The sequence below is a fragment of the Sander vitreus genome, chromosome 3, assembly GCF_031162955.1.
Source record: "Sander vitreus isolate 19-12246 chromosome 3, sanVit1, whole genome shotgun sequence".
In the NCBI taxonomy this organism is placed as follows: Eukaryota; Metazoa; Chordata; class Actinopteri; order Perciformes; family Percidae; genus Sander; species Sander vitreus.
Window position 1 is genome coordinate 19581542 of NC_135857.1, and position 22756 is coordinate 19604297.

At 41.4% G+C, this 22756-nt stretch overlaps 1 protein-coding gene across 2 annotated transcripts in view; it reads right to left on the reverse strand.

Annotated features, from left to right (window-relative positions):
• Positions 1-22756, reverse strand: part of hip1 (huntingtin interacting protein 1) — a 53082-nt gene that overhangs the window by 16918 nt on the left and 13408 nt on the right. For both annotated transcript variants that reach the window (XM_078246404.1, XM_078246406.1), the window contains exons 2-11: positions 13367-13430; positions 12622-12764; positions 12361-12417; positions 10612-10692; positions 9007-9083; positions 5561-5622; positions 4414-4554; positions 2978-3035; positions 2716-2791; positions 541-684 (exon numbers count right to left, since the gene is read on the reverse strand). In XM_078246404.1, coding sequence (XP_078102530.1) covers positions 541-684; positions 2716-2791; positions 2978-3035; positions 4414-4554; positions 5561-5622; positions 9007-9083; positions 10612-10692; positions 12361-12417; positions 12622-12764; positions 13367-13430 — 903 coding nt within the window. The remainder of the gene's footprint in view (positions 1-540; positions 685-2715; positions 2792-2977; positions 3036-4413; positions 4555-5560; positions 5623-9006; positions 9084-10611; positions 10693-12360; positions 12418-12621; positions 12765-13366; positions 13431-22756) is intronic.

Here is a 22756-nt window from a genome sequence, read left to right on the forward strand (position 1 = left end):
TGTTTCCTTGTCTTTCCTAACTGCATCATTATGAAACACAGTCATTAACTATTGGAGCTGTACCTACAATCCACCTTTGTGCCTCTAAAGTTTCATGTCTTCTAATATTCTTATGAGTAGTCTCCATCAATCTTTCCAATCTGCACATTCACTGTCAATGATCCAGGTGTTTTGCAGCTGGACTGTGGGTCCAAAATGCCATTAATTACCTCATTATTTAACATGTTTATAAGAAGACAAATATTTATTTTTCCAACAGCCAGCTACTGTATGTGAAAGTCAGTATAATTAACAGCATGACATGCCGGCATAAACTTAAACCAGATGTTTAGAGTGGTCTTACCAAGAATCTGAAAAATATGTGGTTGCACAGGGGAGTCTACTCATGTCTACACTGCTGGCAGGTTATTTCCTGCTTTTTCTCCTTCAGTTTACCATTTTTGATTGCTGACTACAACAGCACACACACACCATCTCCAAAACAGAGATGGATTTCATTTAAGAAGGTATCATTCAGGGATACTTGGCTTGTTTAGTTACCGGCAACACGGGCACGTCCGTGTCCACCAGGTCGTCTGTCTCCACCACGTGCTCCAACTCGGGGGACGACGACTCGGCGGGGATCACAACCACAGGGCTGATGTGCTCCGACAGAGCCGACGCACGCAGGAAGTTAGGAGGGTTCTGCAAGAATCACACAGCACAATTTTAATCACCATATTGTTTTTGTTTTTTTGCAGAAAGCAGCTAGAAGTGTCCCTAAATGTCTTTACCCATTGAAAATCTGATATTTGTTGCAATTTTAAACAACATAGAAATAGATGTGCATTTTTTAACAAATGAGATCTAGATTACATCAATAATCTGTGTTTACATTCAACACAGATTCATTTTTATTAATTCATCTGTATCCCCATGAAGTGAGTTAGTCATTTGCCTTGTGGCAGAATTTTCGTGTCAAAGCAACTTTTTTCTTCGTTTGCATAAAAATAAAAAGCAAGGGAGTGCAGCTACAGGGCATGTTTATGTCATGTCATGTTAGTGATAGATATGAGTTACACCCTCAAACAGATATGAGCAAATGTAGGACAGAGAGTGAGCTCAAAGAACAAATTGTGAAGGCGGCCTACGTGTCTCTTTCCTCATTTCCATTTATATCATATGTAGCAGCGTATATAAGTATCTCAGTAAAATGAAGGCTTGATAAAAGCTGAGAAGTTGATATGAAAAGAAAGGCATTCACTGTATATATGTTAGGACTGTCAAACTTTTCAAACAGCGATTAATTGCTGAAGTTCTATAGTTAATCGCGATTAATAGCATATTTTATCACATGATTAAAATTCTATTATTTTGCATTTCAGAACAGTTTTTAAGTACATATTAACAATCGAAAGCAATTTTTACCAGTGTATCTTGATTGGGAATAAAATGAATGCAAAGAAAGTTACTTTATGAACTTGATTTTAAGATTTGTAATTGTTTATTTACTGTAAACAAAAGAAAAATGTGTGAATCTGTCATTATTGCACAATTCCTCCAAGTACCTAACTAAAAATCCCTATCCTTACTAGAGTCAATATAGTGTTTAGTAACTCCTAAATAATGTTGATTACTCACTGACGTCCAGTGATCACCGGTTAATGAGCAGCTCATTTCTGCACAAGTCCGTGTTAACACAGCCCATCTCCACTCTTACCCGGCGACAGAGAAACAGGCTGGATAGTCCGGTACACTGTTGTTTCCACAACAACAAAAACACAGCAGTCTCTGAACTCGCATTGGGAGTTTCGTTGAAGTTGGATGTAGTCCAGTTTTTGTCTAATGAGCGGACACTTGCAAGCAGGATTGATGGAACAGGTGTCCGGCTAGCGTTAGCTTTCCACCTAGCTAGGTTATACTCCAGCACCGCTGAGGATGTCCCCCCGTGATCGCCGCTACGGCCGCTGCTGCTGCTCGCTCCGGCCGCCGCAGCTGCCCGCTGGTCAAACTAACCTGTACGGCGGGCCACAGTAACCTCTTATTTCCGAATATTCATCTCTCCCCCGCCCCCCCGAGGGCCGGTGGTCTAGCATCACATTAACTGTACTACTATGCTTAGCTCCGTAGGTGGTAGCTCAAGCTTGACGTGCTTCGGTGATATTTTAATTCGGCTTTACACAACGTGCATATGGCTTTCGACTTGTGTACGAGCCGTCCGGGAGTTTTGGAAAATAAAAAGCGCCATTCAGGATTTCATTGCTGCAGTCTTTCTCCATCATGCCTGCAGCAGCAGGATGTGTTACGAGGAAGTGGCAGCTTGATGATAAGTAACGGTGCTGCAAAGGGTCAAAATAGTAGCCTGTTAGGCACGACACAAAGCCGAGTGAAGTGTAAAATAAATTAATAAATGCCGGCATGCAATTAATTTTCTTTAATCGCATCACGTCGGCCCTTAATCACATCGCGATTAACGCTGACAGCCCCAATATATATATATATATATATATATATATATATATATATATATTTATAAGATATAATCAAGACTTGTTTTAGAGTCTATAAACAACTGGTATATAAAGATACACTATTAAAAGAGAGAGCTTTTTGATGGGGAATTAATTAATCAATTGTTAAACAAAAACCTGAAACAACCGTTGTGGGTCAACTTGAGGCTTAGGTTTGGTTAAAATGTGGGTGGAAAATGTAAGACTTAGTGAGGGCGGTTCTCACCTCAGGCAACTGTGGGATCTGAATCAGCCTCTTGAAATACTGCAAGTTACTGGAGCGATAGAACAGACTCTTTAATCTGAAACAGAGAGACAGAAGTTTAGGACAGACCAAGGAACAGACAGAAAATCAGAGAGAGACTAAAGAGTTTGACATTGTAAACGTCATTCTACATGTTACTAAGAGCTCAGTCCTCGGGGTCACACTCAGTCAGCGAGTAGAGTGAAACCGTGACCGGCTGGATTTCTGTTAGTGAACTTCATACTTCTTAAACTGTTCCTGGAAGCGATCTCTGTGGCCCTGGAGAGTGTCTGCTGGAAGGCCTGCAAGCACACACAAAACACAAACATGTCAGTGCTCGGACATCAAAGCTGTCAGGTATTCTGTATACAAAAAAATCTTCTTTTCAGAAACTGAGAAAAGGCTTCTTGAAACTGAATTGCATGCATGTTTGAGTTTATCCAGCAGAGCTGTGAAAGGTTTCAGGAGCCAAAGGGTCTGAAAAAGCCTTTAACTCCCAGGAGAGCATGTCATCTTTAAATCTTTGAAGAAAAGTGTCACACATTTTGAGTATTTACACACATTATTTCTGTACTGCAGCAGGACTTTTAAGAGTTAAAGGTGAAATTCAAATCTCAAAAGTTGAATTCAATGCTGCTCAAGAGGCAATAGATATCATGCAAGAACCACTCAAACAAACAGATATGTTCTGAAGTGTGTTCGAGTGATTCAAGAGAATTTGTGGCATTTACCAATTTACATGTTAAAAATGTTTCACAAAGGGAATTCATGAGTGGTTCAGACCTGTCATACAAGTCATGTACAGACAGTAGTTTAAATCAAATATAACTATAAAAATAAATAAATATAACTGAAATAAACTTAGGCTAATGCAATATTAATATTCTCTTCACCATATTATCATTATCATGGCTTGCCGATTTAGTTTTTTTTATGATTTTATTGACATATCTAAACTTTATTTTGTCTTTATTTCTGTCACAGAAATATTGAAGCCTGTTTTAATATTTTCTTCAGTAATTGTTTCAGGTCCCATAATAATGACCGGAGCTGCGATTAATCAGTCAATCGAAAAAAGAAAAAAAAAAAAAACATTAACCGGGAATTATCTTGATAATCGATAAATCCTTACTGTCATTTTTTTAAGCCAAAATGCCAAATCTTATCTGGTTCCAGCTTCTCAGATATGAGGATTTGCTTCTTGATTTGACCATATATGATGGTAGATGAAATATAATTTGGTATCGGACTGTTTGTCAGATAAAACAAACAATTTAAGGACATCACTTTGGGTTCTGGAAAGTTGTGATTGGCATTTTTCACTACCTCTTTACCTTTTGTAGAATAAATCGTGAAAATAATCGTCAGATTAATTGATAACGAAAAGAATTACTGCCCCATTACCGACACTGGCATTTGTCATGTTTTCGTCTGCTGACATCTAATAGCAGGACTTGACTACTTATTCATCAGTTATGAGAAATTGATTATGCTAACGATCAAATCCAATGAAAGTGCACCTCCCCTATGAACAGGTGGCATTCATCAGATTTAAACGCGTGCTTTATGACAAGTTAAGGCAGTTTGTAATAAGAGACTTTTCAAATAAGGTTTGAACTCTAATACTACTGAGCCTGTAGTTGCGGTGCAGTTTGACCAACAGACGTGTGTGTCACTCACAGGAGTGCAGCTTAAACAGCAGCTTGACGGTGTAATCATACAGGTGGCTGCTGTCCAGGATGACTTGGATGAGGGGGGCCAGGCGACACTGGCCCGCTGCTGTCACTGACACCGACCGAGACATGTCGAGAGAGCTAAATACTGGGGAGGGGAGAGAGAAACACATACCCGATCAATGGATCTCTTCAATGCATCAATATCTACCCACACACAGTCGTGTGAACCCATCAGGTATCATTACAAACACACCACACATGCACACACCATTGATTATTAATGCAAACGTAGCGAGACAGTCATGCACGAGCCTCGTCAATCATGAATTTTTCATGAATCAATCAAGTTGTTCTGCTGTGCTCTCTAAAATAAACTGATAAAATGACTGAAAGCAGCAAGAAGCTCACTCTTGCTCATGGGGGGGGGGAGGTTTGAAGTGGAGCAGCAACCTGAACACTAACAGGATTGTCTAACTCCCTCTCTGCCTCCATCATCACGCCCCTCTTTCATTTCCCTGCCACCCTACTCACACCACCCCTAAAGCCTGGAGAGCCTCTGTGCACTGCAGAGGTGTGGTTTCCTGCACAGCTAGAGATTTGGGTGTGAGAGGTGACTCTAATGCGTTTTTGTGTATGTTTAGTGGAATATCAGACTCATAAGAAGAAAAGTTTGTTCTGAATCTGAATAGAGATATGGTTTTGGCAGATATCTTTATTTCCCTAGAGAGAGCTTGGGGGGGTGTGTAATAAGAATGAAGAGCATCATACATTGAAACAAGAATGTAATTTTCTCCAGGAGTGCACAGCTTGTGAGCTCCTGGTCACATCCCAGCCATCTATTTTTAGTCCTGTCCATACTTTAAAAGACATTAACCCAGGATGACTCACCCAGACAACAGGAGGGCTACACGAGGTACAACGAGGTAGCTAACCACTAATAGCTGTCAGAGTGTCTATTTCTGTGCACCATTATGAACAGTACACCTATCAGTCAGACTGTGTCTTTCTGTCTGTGAAAGTGTATCATCAAACTGTGTGTGTGTGTGTGTGTGTGTGTGTGTGTGTGTGTGTGTGTGTGTGTGTGTGTGTGTGTGTGTGTGTGTGTGTGTTACATCATGCTCTGGCTCAGATAAGCAAAGCTGGTAGCTTACCACCCAGGAAGAGGTTGAGCTCACACTCCAGGTAGTCAAACATCTCTACTGTCAACTGGAAGCTAAAAGAGGAGAGATACAGAAAGAGAGATGACCATTTTACATGATTTCAGCAAACACACAAACGTTTTATCTCGTCATGGTGGTAAAGATTGCATCGGAGTATATGATATAAATTGCAAGGAGTGTAAGAGAGAGCGTTCACATTGATGTAATTCTTCTCACATGTCAATACCACTGTTGCTCCAAATAAAATGACCCTAGGGTACCAAAAAATTTGGTTCTTCAGTTTTTGCAGATAAGTGTTTTCCTGTTTTTCTTGAATCAACACCATTACTTCATTTCCTTCCCACATTCTGATTGGCTGAGTCATGGTCAAAGCAGGAGAAAAATACCCCAAACTAGAAGGGTACTCTTGGATCACAGACCTCGCCAAGGCATGCCCTATTTCACAATGTTAATGCAGTGCGAATCTTCCTAGTCGGGAACTCAATTTTCACACAAATCTGGCAATGTTAACAAAAGCAAAAAATAATTGGTGTATCTGCCCCGTCATTTGGATTTGCTCAAACATTTTAATGGGCTCCTCCTTGGCCCATGCTACACCCTTCTACCAAGTTTCATGAAAATCCGGCGAGTAGATTTTATGTAATCCTGCTAACAAACAAACAGACAAACCAAGCCAAAAACATTACGTCCTTGGTGGAAGTAATAATAATAATGCACACCTGTAACTGTATAGTACAGTAGGTCCAAACCTGGGAATACATCTCCACAAAATGATTCCTTTTTTTGTGGACTTTTCCTATATTTTTGCAAACATTAGATACTTCTACCTCTTCAGGCCTCTGAAAATCTAAATGTAACAACATGAGAAGGAAAACCTTGCTCTAGTTTGACAGAGGTAACTGTAGCAGCCCCGGAACTAAACTGCTTGGACTAACATTTTTAAACAGTTTTCTTCTACTAACTTGTGCGGAATAACACACCTGTAAGCCTTTTTAATCACCCTGTGGGTTTGCGTCATTCATTCTGGTCGGTGTTTACATCTCACCGCAGGCCAATGTGCAGGACGTGCAGCGCATACTCGCCGACCAGATACTGTGTGTGGAGTGGACCAACCCGGACTCCCTAGTTATTGTCCTTGGTGACTTTAATAAAGGGAACCTCACTCATGAACTCCCTAAATATAGACAACATATTAAATGCCCGATCAGAGAGGAGAACATTCTGGATCACTGTTACACCACAGTCAGGGATGCTCATCACGCCGTCCCCCGTGCTGCACTTGGACACTCTGACCACGTCATGGTTCACCTGATCCCCCGCCTACAGGCAGAAACTAAAGCTCTGCAAACCTGTAGTGAGGACATCAAGGAAGTGGACCAGTGAGGCTGTGGAGGATCTCCAGTCGTGTTTGGATTCTACTGACTGGGATGTGTTCAGGACTGCTACCAACAGTCTGGATGAGTACACAGAGGCTGTGACATCATACATCAGCTTCTGTGAGGACTGCTGTGTTCCATCAAGCACCAGGTTGAGTTCCAACAATGACAAACCCTGGTTCACAGCCAAACTCAGAAGGTTAAGGCTGACTAAGGAAGACGCGTTCAGGAGTGGGGACAAGATTTAGATTTATTTACAGATTTAAAGAGTCGAAGTACAAGTTTAGCAAGGCAGTGAAGGAGGTTAAACGACGGTACTCTGAGAAGCTCCAACGCCAGTTCTCAGCTAACGACTCTGCGACTGTGTGGAAAGGCCTTAGGCAGATCACCAGCTATAAGTCTAAAACCCCCCTCTCCTCCTTCAATGACTGACACCTAGCCAACGACCTGAACGAGTTCTACTGTCGATTTGAAAGACAAAAGGACAGTCCTGACACCATCCCCCACGACACCTCCCTACAGCTACAGCCACTGTGCATCACTTCCACCTCAACAGGGTCCTGGCCCCCCCACCAATGCCCTCCTTAAAGGTCCACTACATCCTCCGGCACCTGGACTCCGCAGGAATCTACGCCAGGTGGACTTCAGCTCTGCCTTTAACACCATCATCCCGGCTCTGCTCCAGGAGAAACTCTCCCAGCTTGCTGTGCCTGACTCCACCTGCAGGTGGATCACTGACTTCCTGTCTGACAGGAAGCAGCATGTGAAGCTGGGGAAACACGTCTCCGACTCACAGACCATGAGCACCGGATCGCCCCAGGGCTGGGTTCTTTCTCCTCTACTCTTCTCCCTGTACACCAACAGCTGCACCTCCAGTCACCAGTCCGTCAAGTTCGCGGACGACACCTCCCTCATCGGACTCATCTCTGATGGAGACGAGTCCGCCTACAGGTGGGAGGCTGACCAACTGGTGAAGTGGTGCAACCAAAACAATCTAGAGCTCAACGCTCTAAAGACAGTGGAGATGGTTGTGGACTTCAGGAAGAACCCAGCCCCACCTGCCCCTATCACCCTCTGTGGCTCCACAATTGACACTGTGGAGTCTTTCCGCTTCCTGGGAACTACCATCTCCCAAGACCTCAAGTGGGAGCTGAACATCAGTTCCCTCATCAAGAAAGCACAACAGAGGATGTACTTCCTGCGGCAGCTGAAGAAATTCAACCTGCCAAAGACAATGATGGTGCACTTCTACACAGCCATCATAGAGTCCATCCTCACATCCTCCATCACCATCTGGTACGCTGCTGCCACTGCCAAGGACAAGGGCAGACTGCAGCGTGTCATTCGGTCTGCAGAGAAGGTGATTGGCTGCAATCTGCCGCCGCTCCAGGACCTTTACGCCACCAGGACTCTGAAGCGTGCTGGTAAGATTGTGGCCGATCCCTCCCACCCCGGACACAACCTCTTTGAGACACTCCCCTCTGGCAGGAGGCTGAGGTCCATCAGGACCAAAACCTCACGTCACATGAACAGCTTTTTCCCCTCCGCCACTATCCTTATCAACAAGGCCCGGAAACCACCCTGACTCTCCACCCCTGGCTCTTCATGCCACTGTTCTCTCTCTGCTGTAATGCTCTTTGCTCTTTTTTTATTTTTTTATTTCTATCTTTATTTTTAATTTAATACATACTGTGTACATATACTTATACTTATATTGTTTATACCTATACTTATATTGTTTAATATTCCATCTAGAGAATGTGTGACGTGCACCAACAACACCAAAACTAATTCCTTGTATGTGTTAAAAAACGTACATCATCATCAAAAACCCTTTTTGATTCTGATTCTGATAAAATGATCACGATGAATACGTTCTTGTGGCTCCGTTGCATTATGATGATAATGAATTCATCCAATTACATTTTATTTCACAATTTGGTCAACACAGTTTGAGATATAACACTGAAAACCCATTCATATCTGGATCCTGGGTTCTGGCCGGCAATAACCACAAAAACAATAACGACAGGCGAGGCAGCAGCAGCATGCCACACTCACAAGTTGTTAACGTCGTTCTCTCCAGCCTCGTCGAGCTGTCTGTTTGACATCTGTAGGTTGCCGGGGAAACGAGGGTTCTGAAAAAGAAGACAACAGGAGGAAGTTCAGCCGACCTGATGTCCATCTGAGACGAACACACGAGTAGTTTACAGGCATGATCTACTGTTTATAACCATGAATATTGTACTTTTATAATTCATGCATAATTCATTTGGAGTCGTGTTTGTGTCCATCTGATGAATTTGAGTCCAATATTTATTCAGAAACAAATCCTCAAAAACATATCTGGCTCTTCAGCTGCTATTGTTCCACTGTGTTCACCAGCTAGCTGTGTCTGTCTGCTGTTTGGTGTTGAGCAGGGAGAGTACAGAGAGTTTTTAGATAAGATCGGGGAGAACCAAACCGGTACAGTTGTTGGCCAGAAAACCAAAGTTATGAGCTGGAAAAGTCTTTATACGCTGTGTAAAGCAGAGGGGATGCTTCTCTGTGGTTTTATCACTATGAGCGACCCCTTTTACAAACAAATAATCATGAGATCCATTGTTAATATTGTTAAATATTAATTGCTTTAAGTAACGGATTGAAAGGAGTGATTTCCCCTTGGGGGATCAATAAAAGTATGTCTTAATCTGAATACTTCCCATACGCTGGCTGGCAAATTTACGAGAAACTCTTTGAATCCCTCAGGCAAATGTGCTGTTTGGACTTTGAACTGCTCCTGTGCACTCTTTTGTCTCACAAGTTGAAGCCAATTAAAACAAAAACCTGGCACTGAATTGAAATGTTTGACTCTGGATTTACATAAAACTGCTGCACAAATATATATCTAAAAAACTTTCTTGTTTCTCTGCAGCCAAAGATTATATGAAGTGTAATGGTGGGCAGGTGTGAGGACTCCAAAGATACAAAAAAAGAAGAAAAAAAATCCCGCTGCAATAATTCTGTTTTGAAAATAACCCTAAAATATGTTAAGGCACCCTATTTCTGTTGAAATATGCATTTGGGCAGTAGATCATTTAGCAAGTAAAAATGACCCAAGCAGATATTCTTTTTAGTTCACCAGCTCTTTTGCTGTTTTCACAGAAGCTGACTGTTGATTAATTGACCTTTATCTAGTGTGTGACGAGAGAATTTGTATTTCTTTCTCTGTGAGCTCAGCGTTTTTTAAGACATTGCGTGAGGCGTATATATCAACCTGCATGCTGATGTGTCAGCGATAATAACATACAGGGAACAGAGGTGAAATAAAAGTTGATTAATGGTTTCCTCCGGCAAAGTGTCACCTGACTCTTTTGATTCCCATGATACATCTTGGCAAACTGTCCTCTAAAACTGCCCTGACCCTTGGGTAAGAATTAGCCGTCAGCGGTGCAAAAACTAACTAACTAACTAACTTGTGATAGTATCAACACTGCCTCTCGGTCAGAGCACGGCTCTGCTCTGCTGTCTCATAAAAAGACTACATTACAGATTCTTGAGAGGCCATTAGTGTAAAAGCCCCCCTCTCCCAGCAGAGATATGCTGGCACTAAAAAGAGAGTCTGAGACAAAGATAATGAATGATGAGGGAGACTGGCGCTGGGTTTTATAGGCCAATATGACTCACTTTGATGTGAAACTCCATTTTGGTGATGAGCAGTTTGAGGTAGATGCTGCACAGCTTACCATAGCCTTCACTCAGGTGACCCTGGGGGGGAGAGGGGGGGAGACATTAAGAGGAAGAGCAGAGACATGATCAACGGTATAAAATAGTCGTTTCTCTTCCTGGAGGACTTGCAGCTCTTGCTGGTAATAGAAAACGGAGGAAGCAAACATTTGGTGTTTTGAGGAAATTCGTTGTGGCCCTTTGGCTGAAGGCATCACACAGTAAACTTGAAAAGAGTGAGCAAAGACTGGCCATATTCAGTTCAGGTTCAGTTCAGTGAACTGGGTGTGAAAATGTCTCAGTGTGGACAAAGTTGAATAAGAGTAGTTATTTGGCCAATTTGCTTCTCCCTTCCTTTTTCCCTGAGCCTGGGAGTGCATGTGGTGATGACACAACAGGAGAGGCCACCACCCCGGTCACAGGGACCAACTTCCTGTATCCTCCTGCCTAGTGACTTCAGCGAAAACTGAGTAATACAAAAACATCCAGGAATACAGAGCAGAGCGGCTCTCCACCCATATGTTGCTTCAGACTGCTCAGATTTTGTGGCTTTAATGCACTGCATTCTGTAGAGGTAGGGCTGGGCGATATGGAGAAAATCAAATATCACCATATTTTTGACCAAATACCATGATATCAATATTGCGACGATATTGTAGGGTTGACTATTGGTGATTTCACAAAATATTTACACAATAAGATCTGTGATAAATAATCACCAGTAATGTGGATATAATGACTAAGTGGGTAAAGGCAAATAATAGAACAGCTAGAACAGTCTGGTAAGTTCCTAAAATTACATCCTTTTACTGTAATGTAGCCTTTAAAACCAGGAAAAGACAACACGTATGCCATATTACGATATAACGATATCCAAAATCTAAGACGATATCTAGTCTCATATCACGATATTGATATAATATTGATATATTGCATTACAGCATTACACAATAAACCCTGTTAATTTCTTCAGAGGTGTCATCAATAATGTGAAGAGCCTTGCGCTCACTTAGATCAATGCAAATGTTATCACCAATGAGACTTACACAGAAACCAAGTTCAATTTTTACTCTGCCACCTTAAAAACAGGGCAGAGAGCAGGGATTCCCCGCTGAGAAGCTAGCAGACTAGCTTATGTAACACTACTGTCTGTTAGCCACAACATGTAGCTGGCAGGCATTGTGTTATGACAGTCACACTTGGCATGCTTTTACATGGCTTTGTCCATCACAGGACACAATGCCTGTCACTCCGACAGCAGCCGGCTGACTAAAAACAAATCATGTAATCTAACAAGGAGGACAGTTGGTGGCTGTACTGTGATCATGCTAATAAACAAAATACAAGCATCTTTAATTATTATATATTATATTATCAAACACTGCTGCTGCATGGCACTTCTGGACACAGTCCAATCATGATGTCAGAAAAGGTGTTTTCCAGCGGCTGTCAAAAGCCACACCCGAATAAGTTGTTGTTTCTGACGACATTTTAGCCGCTGCCAAATTACAGGAGCTGGCTCAGTAATAGACAATTATTATTATTAACATGGATGGAAAATATGTTTTAACACAGTTATTCATCCATGTTTAATCAATTGATGTTCAAAATACAGAGTCACCAGTAGAGAAGATCACCTATGACATAAGGTCCTTTTTGTGACTGCATGCTGTAATGTGACCACATTAATATAATACTCTGTGTCCTTACCCACATCCTGCTCATATCAGTTAAATCAGCCTTGTTCCTCATGGAGTCCTTTATCACCTGGAGGGACATCAGCAGAGACAGAGGGAGGAGGAGAACCAAGAGGGCGAAAAAAAGAGTTCATAAAGCAGGACTCATCAGGGACAATTAACTAAATGTAGACGAGGTGTGACATAAACTGAAGAATTAACCATTAGTGAAATTGTCACCATGATATGTGAGTGAAAATGGTTACGGAGTTACAATATTGTCATCTTCACGTACGTTTGGATGGCCGTCTCGCAGCAGCTTGTGGAAGACGTGGCAGAACTTCCAGCAGAGCACCGCGTTGCTGGAGAGAGGAAGCCGGTTGACTGCTGCCCAGAAAGTGTGGGCGCCTTTCTCATGATGGGTTCCCAAGATGCAGGGTGACGGGGCTGGTCAAGGATCACTGGGTTATTATAGTGCATTACATACCAACATTTTTTTTCTGTGTGGCACTAGTCTGGCTCGTGACCAATGTTACATTTCATCATCTCTTTTTCTTGTCTTTTTTAAATCTTTACCAATCCTCATACATAAAACCCATGTTTTTACGATCAGTTTAAACAGATTTTTATTAAACTTTCATGAGTTGTTTCTCTTGAAGCAAGAAGACACTGATTACTACAGTTTTAAATTAAATCTTCTTACAACATTGACAGCTCCGAGAAAGACAAACACAAATGAGCTGCTGATGATGTGGAAGAGTCTGTACTCCTAAGTAAAAATATGAAAAGTTAAAAACCAAAAATAATGAGCTCCAGATATTTTGTATTTAGTTCCTCCTCTCCTGGAACTCTGCAGACTCCAAACAACTAAATTAGCTCTGCAGCAGGGCCACATGAAGATGATGGGGTTACACTAAGTTTATTGTTTTGATCTTGCACTAACGTAACCCTGCAGCCACGGAGAAACACACACACACACACACACACACACACACACACACACACACACACACACACACACACACACACAATGAGGATATTCCTGGCATGCTTCTCTTTGACAGCGACCTCCTGTGTGTTGATGGCCTTATTGATGCTGACAGCCTGTGAAGAGGAGGAAAGAAAGGGCAGAGGAAAACAGAGGAAAAAATGGAGAACACAAATCAGCTCACAGCTTTTTTTCACACTGATTACAGAAAAAAATGTTTTTAGTGGTTTTTTTTTAACTTGACAACCTTTCAGAAAGATTTTTATTTTTTTTTACCTTTCCTACGAATCTGGAAGCAGCAATGTTTTTTATTTAAGGGTGATTGACCTATTTTCTGCAGAGTTAGTATTCAACAGCCGCTGAGAGGCCTGAGCTCCTCTCTGCTTTTGAGGAGCTCTACAGAGGCAAACATCTGTCTCATCAAGCGACACATATGGCATCGCATCTCTTCTTTATGTTCCACCTGCAGAACACAGTCACTACCTTGAATTAGGGAGAAGCGACAGAGCATGTTGAGTGTATGTAAGAGGGCAGGGGTTTTTTTGCTCCCACAAAAAACACCTCCTTATTCTGGCTTAATCGTAGAATATGGGATCATAAAATAGAAACAATCATGTTTATTGTCTCTATTGAGAGTGTGGACAGAAAGCAGTCATTAAACAAATAGATTTCCATTTCCAAGCCAGAAGCCTGCAGTTCCAAGGAACGACTTAGGACTGTAACCAGGCAGACCGAATGAGATAGTACCAACAGTTGCTCCCGTGTGGATAATCAGAGGAATATCTTTCTGTGCTGTGAAATCTACTAAGAAATGTTGGCCAGATTAAAAATGAGCCCCCTCCAACTTTAGCTCAACTTAAAGTATCATCTTACTCTTCATACAAAGACTTTTGAGTTATATATGCATCCTGCAGACAGTTTTGAATTTATACTGATATGCACAGTTAGACAGCAATCATGACTATCACAAAGTTGTTGTGGTTTGATATTAACAGGCTGAAATACAGCCACCAGTATAGTTTGGATGTTAGCTGCTGCAGAGTTGGTAGTGTTGACAGTGATTCCCCACAGTGAGCATTAGTGATAGTTGTTGGTTACAACCCACAGCATTTATTTTATTTTTTGGGGTTTATTCATTTGATAAAAAGAAAAACTGTCTGGTATATTATAAACAATAAGATGAAAAAGCTATGCTAGCAGCTCTGTAAGGCTGTACTTGTACTATGGCAATTTGACAATGCTAACATGTTAATGTTAAGCAGTATAATGTTTACCATGTTTAACCATTGTAGTTTAGCATGTTAGCATGCTAACATTTGCTTGAACTAAACACAAAGTACAGCGGAAGCTGGTGGGAATTTTGCATATATTTTGCAGGTATTCAGTCATAAACCAAAGTATTTAACAAATTAAAATTCTGACCAGATGATTGTGCTAACAAGTTGACAAGTTATTATTAATATAAAAGTTATTACCTATTATTACCTATAACCTATTTACATTGTCCTCCTATTACATCTTCAGACTCACAATGGACAGTTATAAAACCAGAAATATCGTATTTTAAATCCAAACATTCTTTTTCCTGAAAACCTAGTGCCCACAATGCAACTCGACTGCCGATAGTTTGATCAGAGATTCAGGAGTGTTTTGCTAGTAGCGACTAATCTCGATCTGCTAGCCTCAAGCAGAGATGAGGAGCTACAGCGGTCTGTTAAGCTCACTTCTATTTTAAATGGCATTCTATCCTGTCAACCTCATGTAAGTACTAGAGTAAAATTCAGGGGATCACCAAAGTCAGTATGATTTATTTTCTTGAGACCATGAATGTATGTACAAAATATCATGGTAATCCATCCAATAGTTGTTGAGATATATCAGTCTGGACTGACTGACAGACACTGCCATCCATAGAGCCATGCTGTTAGCATGGCTAAAGATCCTGTACTTGTTCTTGTTTTCTTTTCTTTTCTTGATGTTCCATCAAGGTTCTGTTAAGCAGCCAAACAAGAAAGCTGTATGAAAAATGTTCTGGCTAGAAGTTCCAGACCCACATTGTTTGAGAGTTAAAGCCGTTTCAGATGCTTTTCAAAACAAGGTGTTCTGGAGCAGCATCTGGCTGACATATCACGTTGCACATGACAAACCAAGAAAATCATACATCTCAACCCCTAAATTCAAAATATGCTCCTAAAATGCTGACGTTCAAAAAAATAAAGCCAAACATGAATTTTGTCACTATGGTTTGCATGGTAATCATGAACGGTGACTGTGGTTCCTGGGGTCAGCAGAAGACAGGAGGCCTGTTTCATAATCTCACTTCCCACAGATGTCCGGAGTCTGCTCCTCCTCTTCCCGTATGTGAGCTGTCAGGACTGGTAGTTCACTGTAATCAATCATTGGAGGAGGAGAAGTGTGCCAGGAGGGGTGGGACGGAGGCAGGAATAAAGGAGGAAAGAGGAAGAACTTGGAAACAATTGTAACTATAGGCACAAACCCAACACACTCTGCTAAAATCATTAGTTAAATCTCTGAACCAGAACATCTGCACCCATCTGTAACCTTAAATATGCTAACAGGTGTCACGGCTGTTTTGAATCTAAAATGTCCAGAGACTATTTGTAACATAACATAAACCCGACAGCTCAAAACAAAAACTAAACTGGGATTTAAAAGAAATTCAGCTCCTGTCTTGTCTGAACAGCAGACTGCATCATCCACATACCACATCTGAATGACAAATCATCACCAGCTCCAGCACGTTGGGAAAAAAAAGAAAAAAGTTTTGTGTCCTTGGAAATCTAATTTACGAGTGAGATTCAGATTAAGTCACAGGAGTGGTTCACAAAAGCAAAGTTAGGGCAGGAGGAGGAATGTAGGAATGAGGCTGCTTCAACATCATCTACCCGCCTGCGCTCGGCTCGTAGTCATGGCGATGGCGATGATACACCGCAGGGTGTGTCGTAAACATGATGCCTGACTGACCACGCTTCCACTCCTGTCATTAAACATGCACGGTGTTGATTAAACATGAGCACGGAAGCGACAAGTGCAACACCTGTTGTGTTGCATCAGCACATAACCTGGGCCATAACTCTGGCTGTGTGTGTGTGTGTGTGTGTGTATATACTGTAAAGGTCAAACACAGCAGGGTTTACGCTGTCTTGTCCAGGCTGTGCAGAAGAGAGCTGAAAAGGTCAAACCTACAGTCTGTTTCCTCTGATCGAGATCACGAGGGAAAGGTCACCGAGTTAAATTTGAGCATCTGCTTTGTAAGACGTTACACTTCCTGTTTACGCATGAACAGTTTGTCAACAGAATTCACATTTACTTTCTTATCTCATCTTCACAGCACATGAAACAACAGTGTTGCAGAAGCAGTTGCGAGGGGATGTTAATAGCAGCTCTAAAGTCATTGGCAAAACACAGAGATCCCTTGCACAGCTTAATGCCGAACATAAACGAACAAACGTATAATATTATCAATGACACCACACATGTCCTTTATGTCAACTTTAAGATAATGCTATAGGGACTGCGTTTCAGATTGCCTGCATGTAAAACTAACAGAAGAAAATTTTGTTTTATTCCAGAAGCCATAAGTGTTGATTTACTTGATGTATAGATTAAACTCAAGGTTCACTTGCTCGATTTTTCTGAAACTTTTTTTTGTTTACAGAAAAAAAACTAGTAGGTGACCATTATAAAATAATTTTGGCACACTAGTATTTCCGAGGTCAGGAGTGAACTACGTCTTTTTTTAAACCAAGATATGTTTCCATAAACCTATAAAACCACATATTTTAGAGTTGGTTCCTGTTATTAAGTGTCATTTTTCTCATGGTTAATGAAAAACACTATAAGATTGTTGACGGTGTAGAGGCCCTCATTTAGCATGGTGCAATCAATAATTGCAACATACTAGCTTCATTTCCACCGCGAGCACGTAAAGCTAGCCAGAGCTTTTTCGGTGCTAGCAGGCTGCACTTTTCCCCCAAACACTGACTCTCATTAGCAAAAAGGCAAAATTACTTTTGTGTCGTTTCCTGTCACTGTCCTGGTTGCTAATCTGTCAACATTATCTTGTGTTGTCATCAGTACAAGGGTCACATACTAAAAATGACACTCATAAAACGTTTATATGTTTGCTATCAGCCGTTGGATGTCAATGTCACATTTAAATCTCAAGAAGAGCAATTTTCATCACTTTAATTGTTTCAATGTAATGTCATTTTAGCTCATTTTGCTTCCCCTTTCCTCTCCGTTACTTACACCCAAAAATCAAGGGATGATTGAGAAACACTCAGTGCAACTGGTTCCCACGTGAGGATGACCCAATTAGCCCACAGTGAGACTTTGTACTTTGTGTTTGGGTTGAATGAGAGTGCCAGCTGCCTGGGACTCCTGGCATTGGCTGCTGGCATCGATGCATCAATGACCTATTAGCTCTTCGCAGTGCGACCAGCTACGCAGACCAGCTGACAGAGTGAAATTAAATCAGAGGTGAGAAGCAGGTGATTATGAGGATGAAGAGCAAAGATCAGCTCTGCGAGGACATCCTTATACTGGTTAATGTGGACAGAAACCTCAACTCATTTCCTCCTGAACATCCTCCCTCATGCTTTCCTTTCACTCTTTCAAAACTACACCCAAAAGTTATAACAAGGATGTATTCAATTCATCGCCAGCTGAAGACAAAACTCCTTTTTGCATCTTGACGTCTAGAAAAACATCTTTTTTTCCTCCACAACTTTGCTTTTGAACAAAGTGTTATTGATACATTGTTGAAAGCATGTTAAGTTAAGCCTGGCAAGCTCCAAACAGCCCTTCTGTAGAAAGCAGGGCATTGATATGCTGATCATAGCCTGGCTGTGTCCACTGAAGGGTCAGTGCACAGAGCCTAGAGAGAGGAAGCATCTTCTGCCTGCTAAATGAAACTGCCCTCGCTCATTGATTCACTTCCCCACCCTGACTCCTCTAACCAGTCGCGAGAGCTTGTGACTAATGCATGTCTTGGCAAATTGATGTCCACATTAGTCCTGGAGATATGTCATCGTATCATGGTCACCCCATGATGGTAGCAGAGAATTGGTTATTTTTGTCTCTGCTATGTCAAAATTAATGTTGAGATGAACCCAGTAGTGTTCAATCATGAGCCAAATGAAAGGGGGCAGATCTTGATCTCGGTGGATTGAAATTCTCATGGTCAAGGAGGCGGAGGAGGTATCCTTGTGTGACCCCGATGATTTAGTATGGGAGTGGTGATTCATCTGAGTTATAGCACTATGATTGCATGACCCCAGTCATTTAGGTCTAGAGGGAGGAGGACACAGAGCCGGGAGCACCCATGACAGTATATCATGCATATCATGCGTCTATGCAGTCTTTTTTAGCTAAACAAATTTATTCGGATCATCATTTCTGACTGGCTCTTCCAAGTATTTAATCATAAAGTCAAGGCTTAGGTACTGTACTTACTCGATGTATCTCCAATGTCTTTGCAATATTTCCTTCCCTTGATGTATCTGCAGTTCTTGTGATTTGCTGTATCTGTGGGGCTTTAAATGTATTTGGACTAGAGCTGAAACAATTCGTCCATTAATCGATTAGACAGCTTATTAAAGGGGAACTCTTTTGGGGAACGATTAATCATTTCACTGGTTACCGCATCTTGAATGTGAGGATTTGCTGCTTTTCTCTGATTTAGATAACTCTAAATTAGGGCTGGGCGATATATCAATATTAAATCGATATCCATATATTGGACTAGATATCGTCTTAGATTTAGTATAATGTTCAATCGTAATATGACCTAAGTGTTGTCTTTTCCTGGTTTCACAGACTGCATTACAGTAAAGTGATGTCATTTTCTGAACTCACCAGACTGTTCTAGCTGTTCTATTATTTGCCTTTACCCAGTTAGTTAATATATCCACATTATTGGGGATTATTTATCTAAAATGTCATTGGTAAAATATTTTGTAAAAGCACCAATTGTCAACCCGACAATACCGTCGCAATATCGACATTGTGGTATTTGGTCAAGAATATTGTGAAATCTGATTTTCTCCATATCGCCCAGCCCCACTCTAAATACAATGTTTGAAATAAACAAGTTATTTGAAGGTATCACATTGGGCACTGAGAAATGGTGATGGGACTTTTTTTTTTTTGGACAATTGGATCTAAGGTTTTCACCCACCATGTCCAAAAAGAGAAAACAAAACAAAGTTAGTTAGTTGCAGCTTTTATTTAGACCTTGGGAACTACGCATGTGAACTGCATTTAACAAGTGTACTTGTAAGAAAAAGCACAGGCGTGCACAGAAGTTGACGAAAAAATGTAGAGAAAAAAATGACAAAGTGCAGTACCTACAACCCTCAAACACATCGTTAAACTCCATCTATATTAGGAGTCCAAATTTAGACGTACAGGATGTGTATTTAGTAGACTATTTGATGCCATTACAAGCCCTGGCATTCTCATTTGTCAAGCTACTAGAGACTGTCATTTATAAATTAGGAAATACTTGCATTGGACCTGTGTGCAGAGTCTTCCATCCTAAATATTTGCTTCCTTATCAAAACTTATCCTTTAAACCTCACCAAACCAAACTGTTGATAAATAATTACAATTCTACTTTTCCATGTAACAGTGAGCTTTTCAAACATTTGGAGATTTACTGCAAGTGTAAATGAATGGTGGTTTACAAGCCACATCATGGCAGCAGGTGGCAACACTGCTGCTGAGACTTGTCCAGCGACTGTACTGTACAGGGGGATGGGTGACCAGCGAGGGGATGAAGGGAGGAATGACAACAGGAAACATGCACGGCTGTCTGTGAATGCAGAAGCCCTGTAATGCTGAGGTGCGGCCGTGGAGGCATGGCCATTGTGGCTGACGCACTGGGGGTAGAGGTGGTAGTGGTAGGGAGGGGTGCAGGCGCTCAGTCAGGCTTCCTGTCTTGGCACACCCTGCACTGCCCATTTCCTGCCTACTGAAAAATGCCCAGCTAGAAACCTTGCTCAGTTGACTCAGACAGCACCCGAGCAAGTCAGTCAGGCCGAACACTTCATTCCTTCTACGCTCTCACATTTCCTGTCAGATTCTTCCAGGTGTCTTTAAAAAGGAACACCACGGCTTATAAGATCTTCTTGGGTCTTATATTTGTAGCTCTGGCTTTTAGTTATGAATAAAACCGTCCTTGCAAAAGCAATTATTGAGATCTGGGAACAAGGGGACATCACAAACAGGGGGCAACAGACACGAGCAGTCAGATCTCCTCTAAGACCAAGTTGTAACAAAAAGTGGGTTTCCTTTTCAAGCTAAGCTGAATATACTCTTTACGTCACTCTTGTGTGTGTCAGTGCATTGAGAAGCTGGACATAGTATTGATAATTAAAAAGGTATCGGCTACGATGCAACTGAAGGTCACCCATACAATAAAATCAAAACAGAATTTTGAAAAAGGGAAGTAGAAGTAAAAATACATGCCCACGGTCCCCTCACGGTTCAACATGCATGACCAAAAATAAACGCTTGAAACCGAAAGCTAGCCTCACCACAGTGTGTTTCACATAAACACACATCTTCCCACACCATGAAATGGCACTTCTTACAAACAAATAAAAAAAAAAAAATCCCAAAACCCAAACATTTTTCCAAAAGTAACTCAACCCAATTCCAAAGGTCACTCCTCTGAACAGAGCCCTCTGTGTTGCTTGTTTAAGGACCATTTTACATGTTGCATTTGACATGAACATCCGCTCTCATACGACAGTCACTCCACGCCTCTTAAAAAGGAGCCTGACCCTTTTTTTAGAATGGCTATTTTCCCTGTGTACAACTTACAGCTGTAAGAAGAAACATTACAAACTCACAAAGGTCAAGTTATACAGCCCTCATTCGAGGGAAATTCACATATTGATCTGCACCATTATCAGCACAGTGAACAGAATCTGCGTTGCAAGTAATAATTCTGCTGATAAGTGATGGTGAAACATCTATGTTGTCTCAGCCTCTATCAGCCTTATTACAATCATGAAGACTGGCGGGCTGAAATGACTCTCAGTCTCTAAGTGGGATATGGTTTTTCACAGAATGTACAGAGCATCTTCCATCCCATTAATAACAAGGTATTTAGTGACACAGATATGCCCAGTGGGATGATGCCATCTCTAAAGAGCCCATTAAAAAGCATGAAAACATAGAGCGTCAGGATATTTGCAATGTGTGACCTCAGAGCACTGGGCTTCTGTTCCTGAGGGCAGAGGTGGAGGGCAGCAGCTGGTTAAAGACACACACACACACAAACACACACATGATGCTGAAGGCCAGGCCGCAGCATAATTAAAGTCTCCGGCCCACACCCCCATGGCAGGTTTACGAGCCTGTCCTAATAGGACCGCTTTCTGCAGCCTCGTGTGAAGGAGTCTCGGCTCTAAAGCTCAACTTCCTGCAGGACCGGTGATGTCATGACTACACATTATAAAAGGAACATCTGTGCAGCTCAGCGAGGCTCCTCAGCCAACTTGCTTATTACTCCCCAACATTGAACACACGTGAACATCACAGTTTGTCTGTGTGCGGGGGTGCGTTTTCCTAAAGGACTTGATGGCTTATGTTGCAATCTGACACCAATTAAACTCCTGCAGCAAACAGACTGTTGTCAGTGTTTTTTTCTAAGCACAGCAGTCTGTTTGACTGGTAACTGCCAGCTCAATTTGTTACATTTGTTCAAGGAATCTTTTGATGTGCATCGTTAGAGACTTTACTTAAGTTATGTGGAGGCAAAAAAAAGGCATGCCAATCAGGGACGACACTGTTCGCTCTTCTGTACATCCATGTGCCTAGACTATAAATAAATCAGTGTGCATGTTCCTTTATTTTAGCCCTTATAATGCATTTCTGTTTACTTGTAACATGTAGAGCTACAATATTTTAATTATCAATGAACCTGCCGATTATTTTCTCAATCAATTCATTGTTTGGTTAATAAAATGTCAGAAAATGCCCGTCATATTTCCTGGAGCCCAAGGTGACATCTTCAAATAGCTTGTTTTGTCTGACCAATGGTCAACTGTTTTTTTTTTTTTTTTATATGTGCAAGTATGACAGGTACTGTACACCTAAAGTGCTACTGTGGGGAAATTAAAAATATCAGTATCGGCATTCACTGCAATGACACTAAAAATGATTGTTATTGGACATCTGTACAAGTATTCAACATCATGCCACTCCAAACAAAAAACATGTAAATCTTTCATGCAATCAAGTTCCTTAAAACTCTTAAATCCAGCAAGTATTTGGCTCAGCTGTGCATCACCAACTATATGCAGTGTTGGAATGTAGAGTATGCTCGCTGACAAGGCTTACATCTATCTAGACTTTGTTTTCATACTACCGCGTCTCACTACATGCCAAAAAACATAGCAGCAGAAAG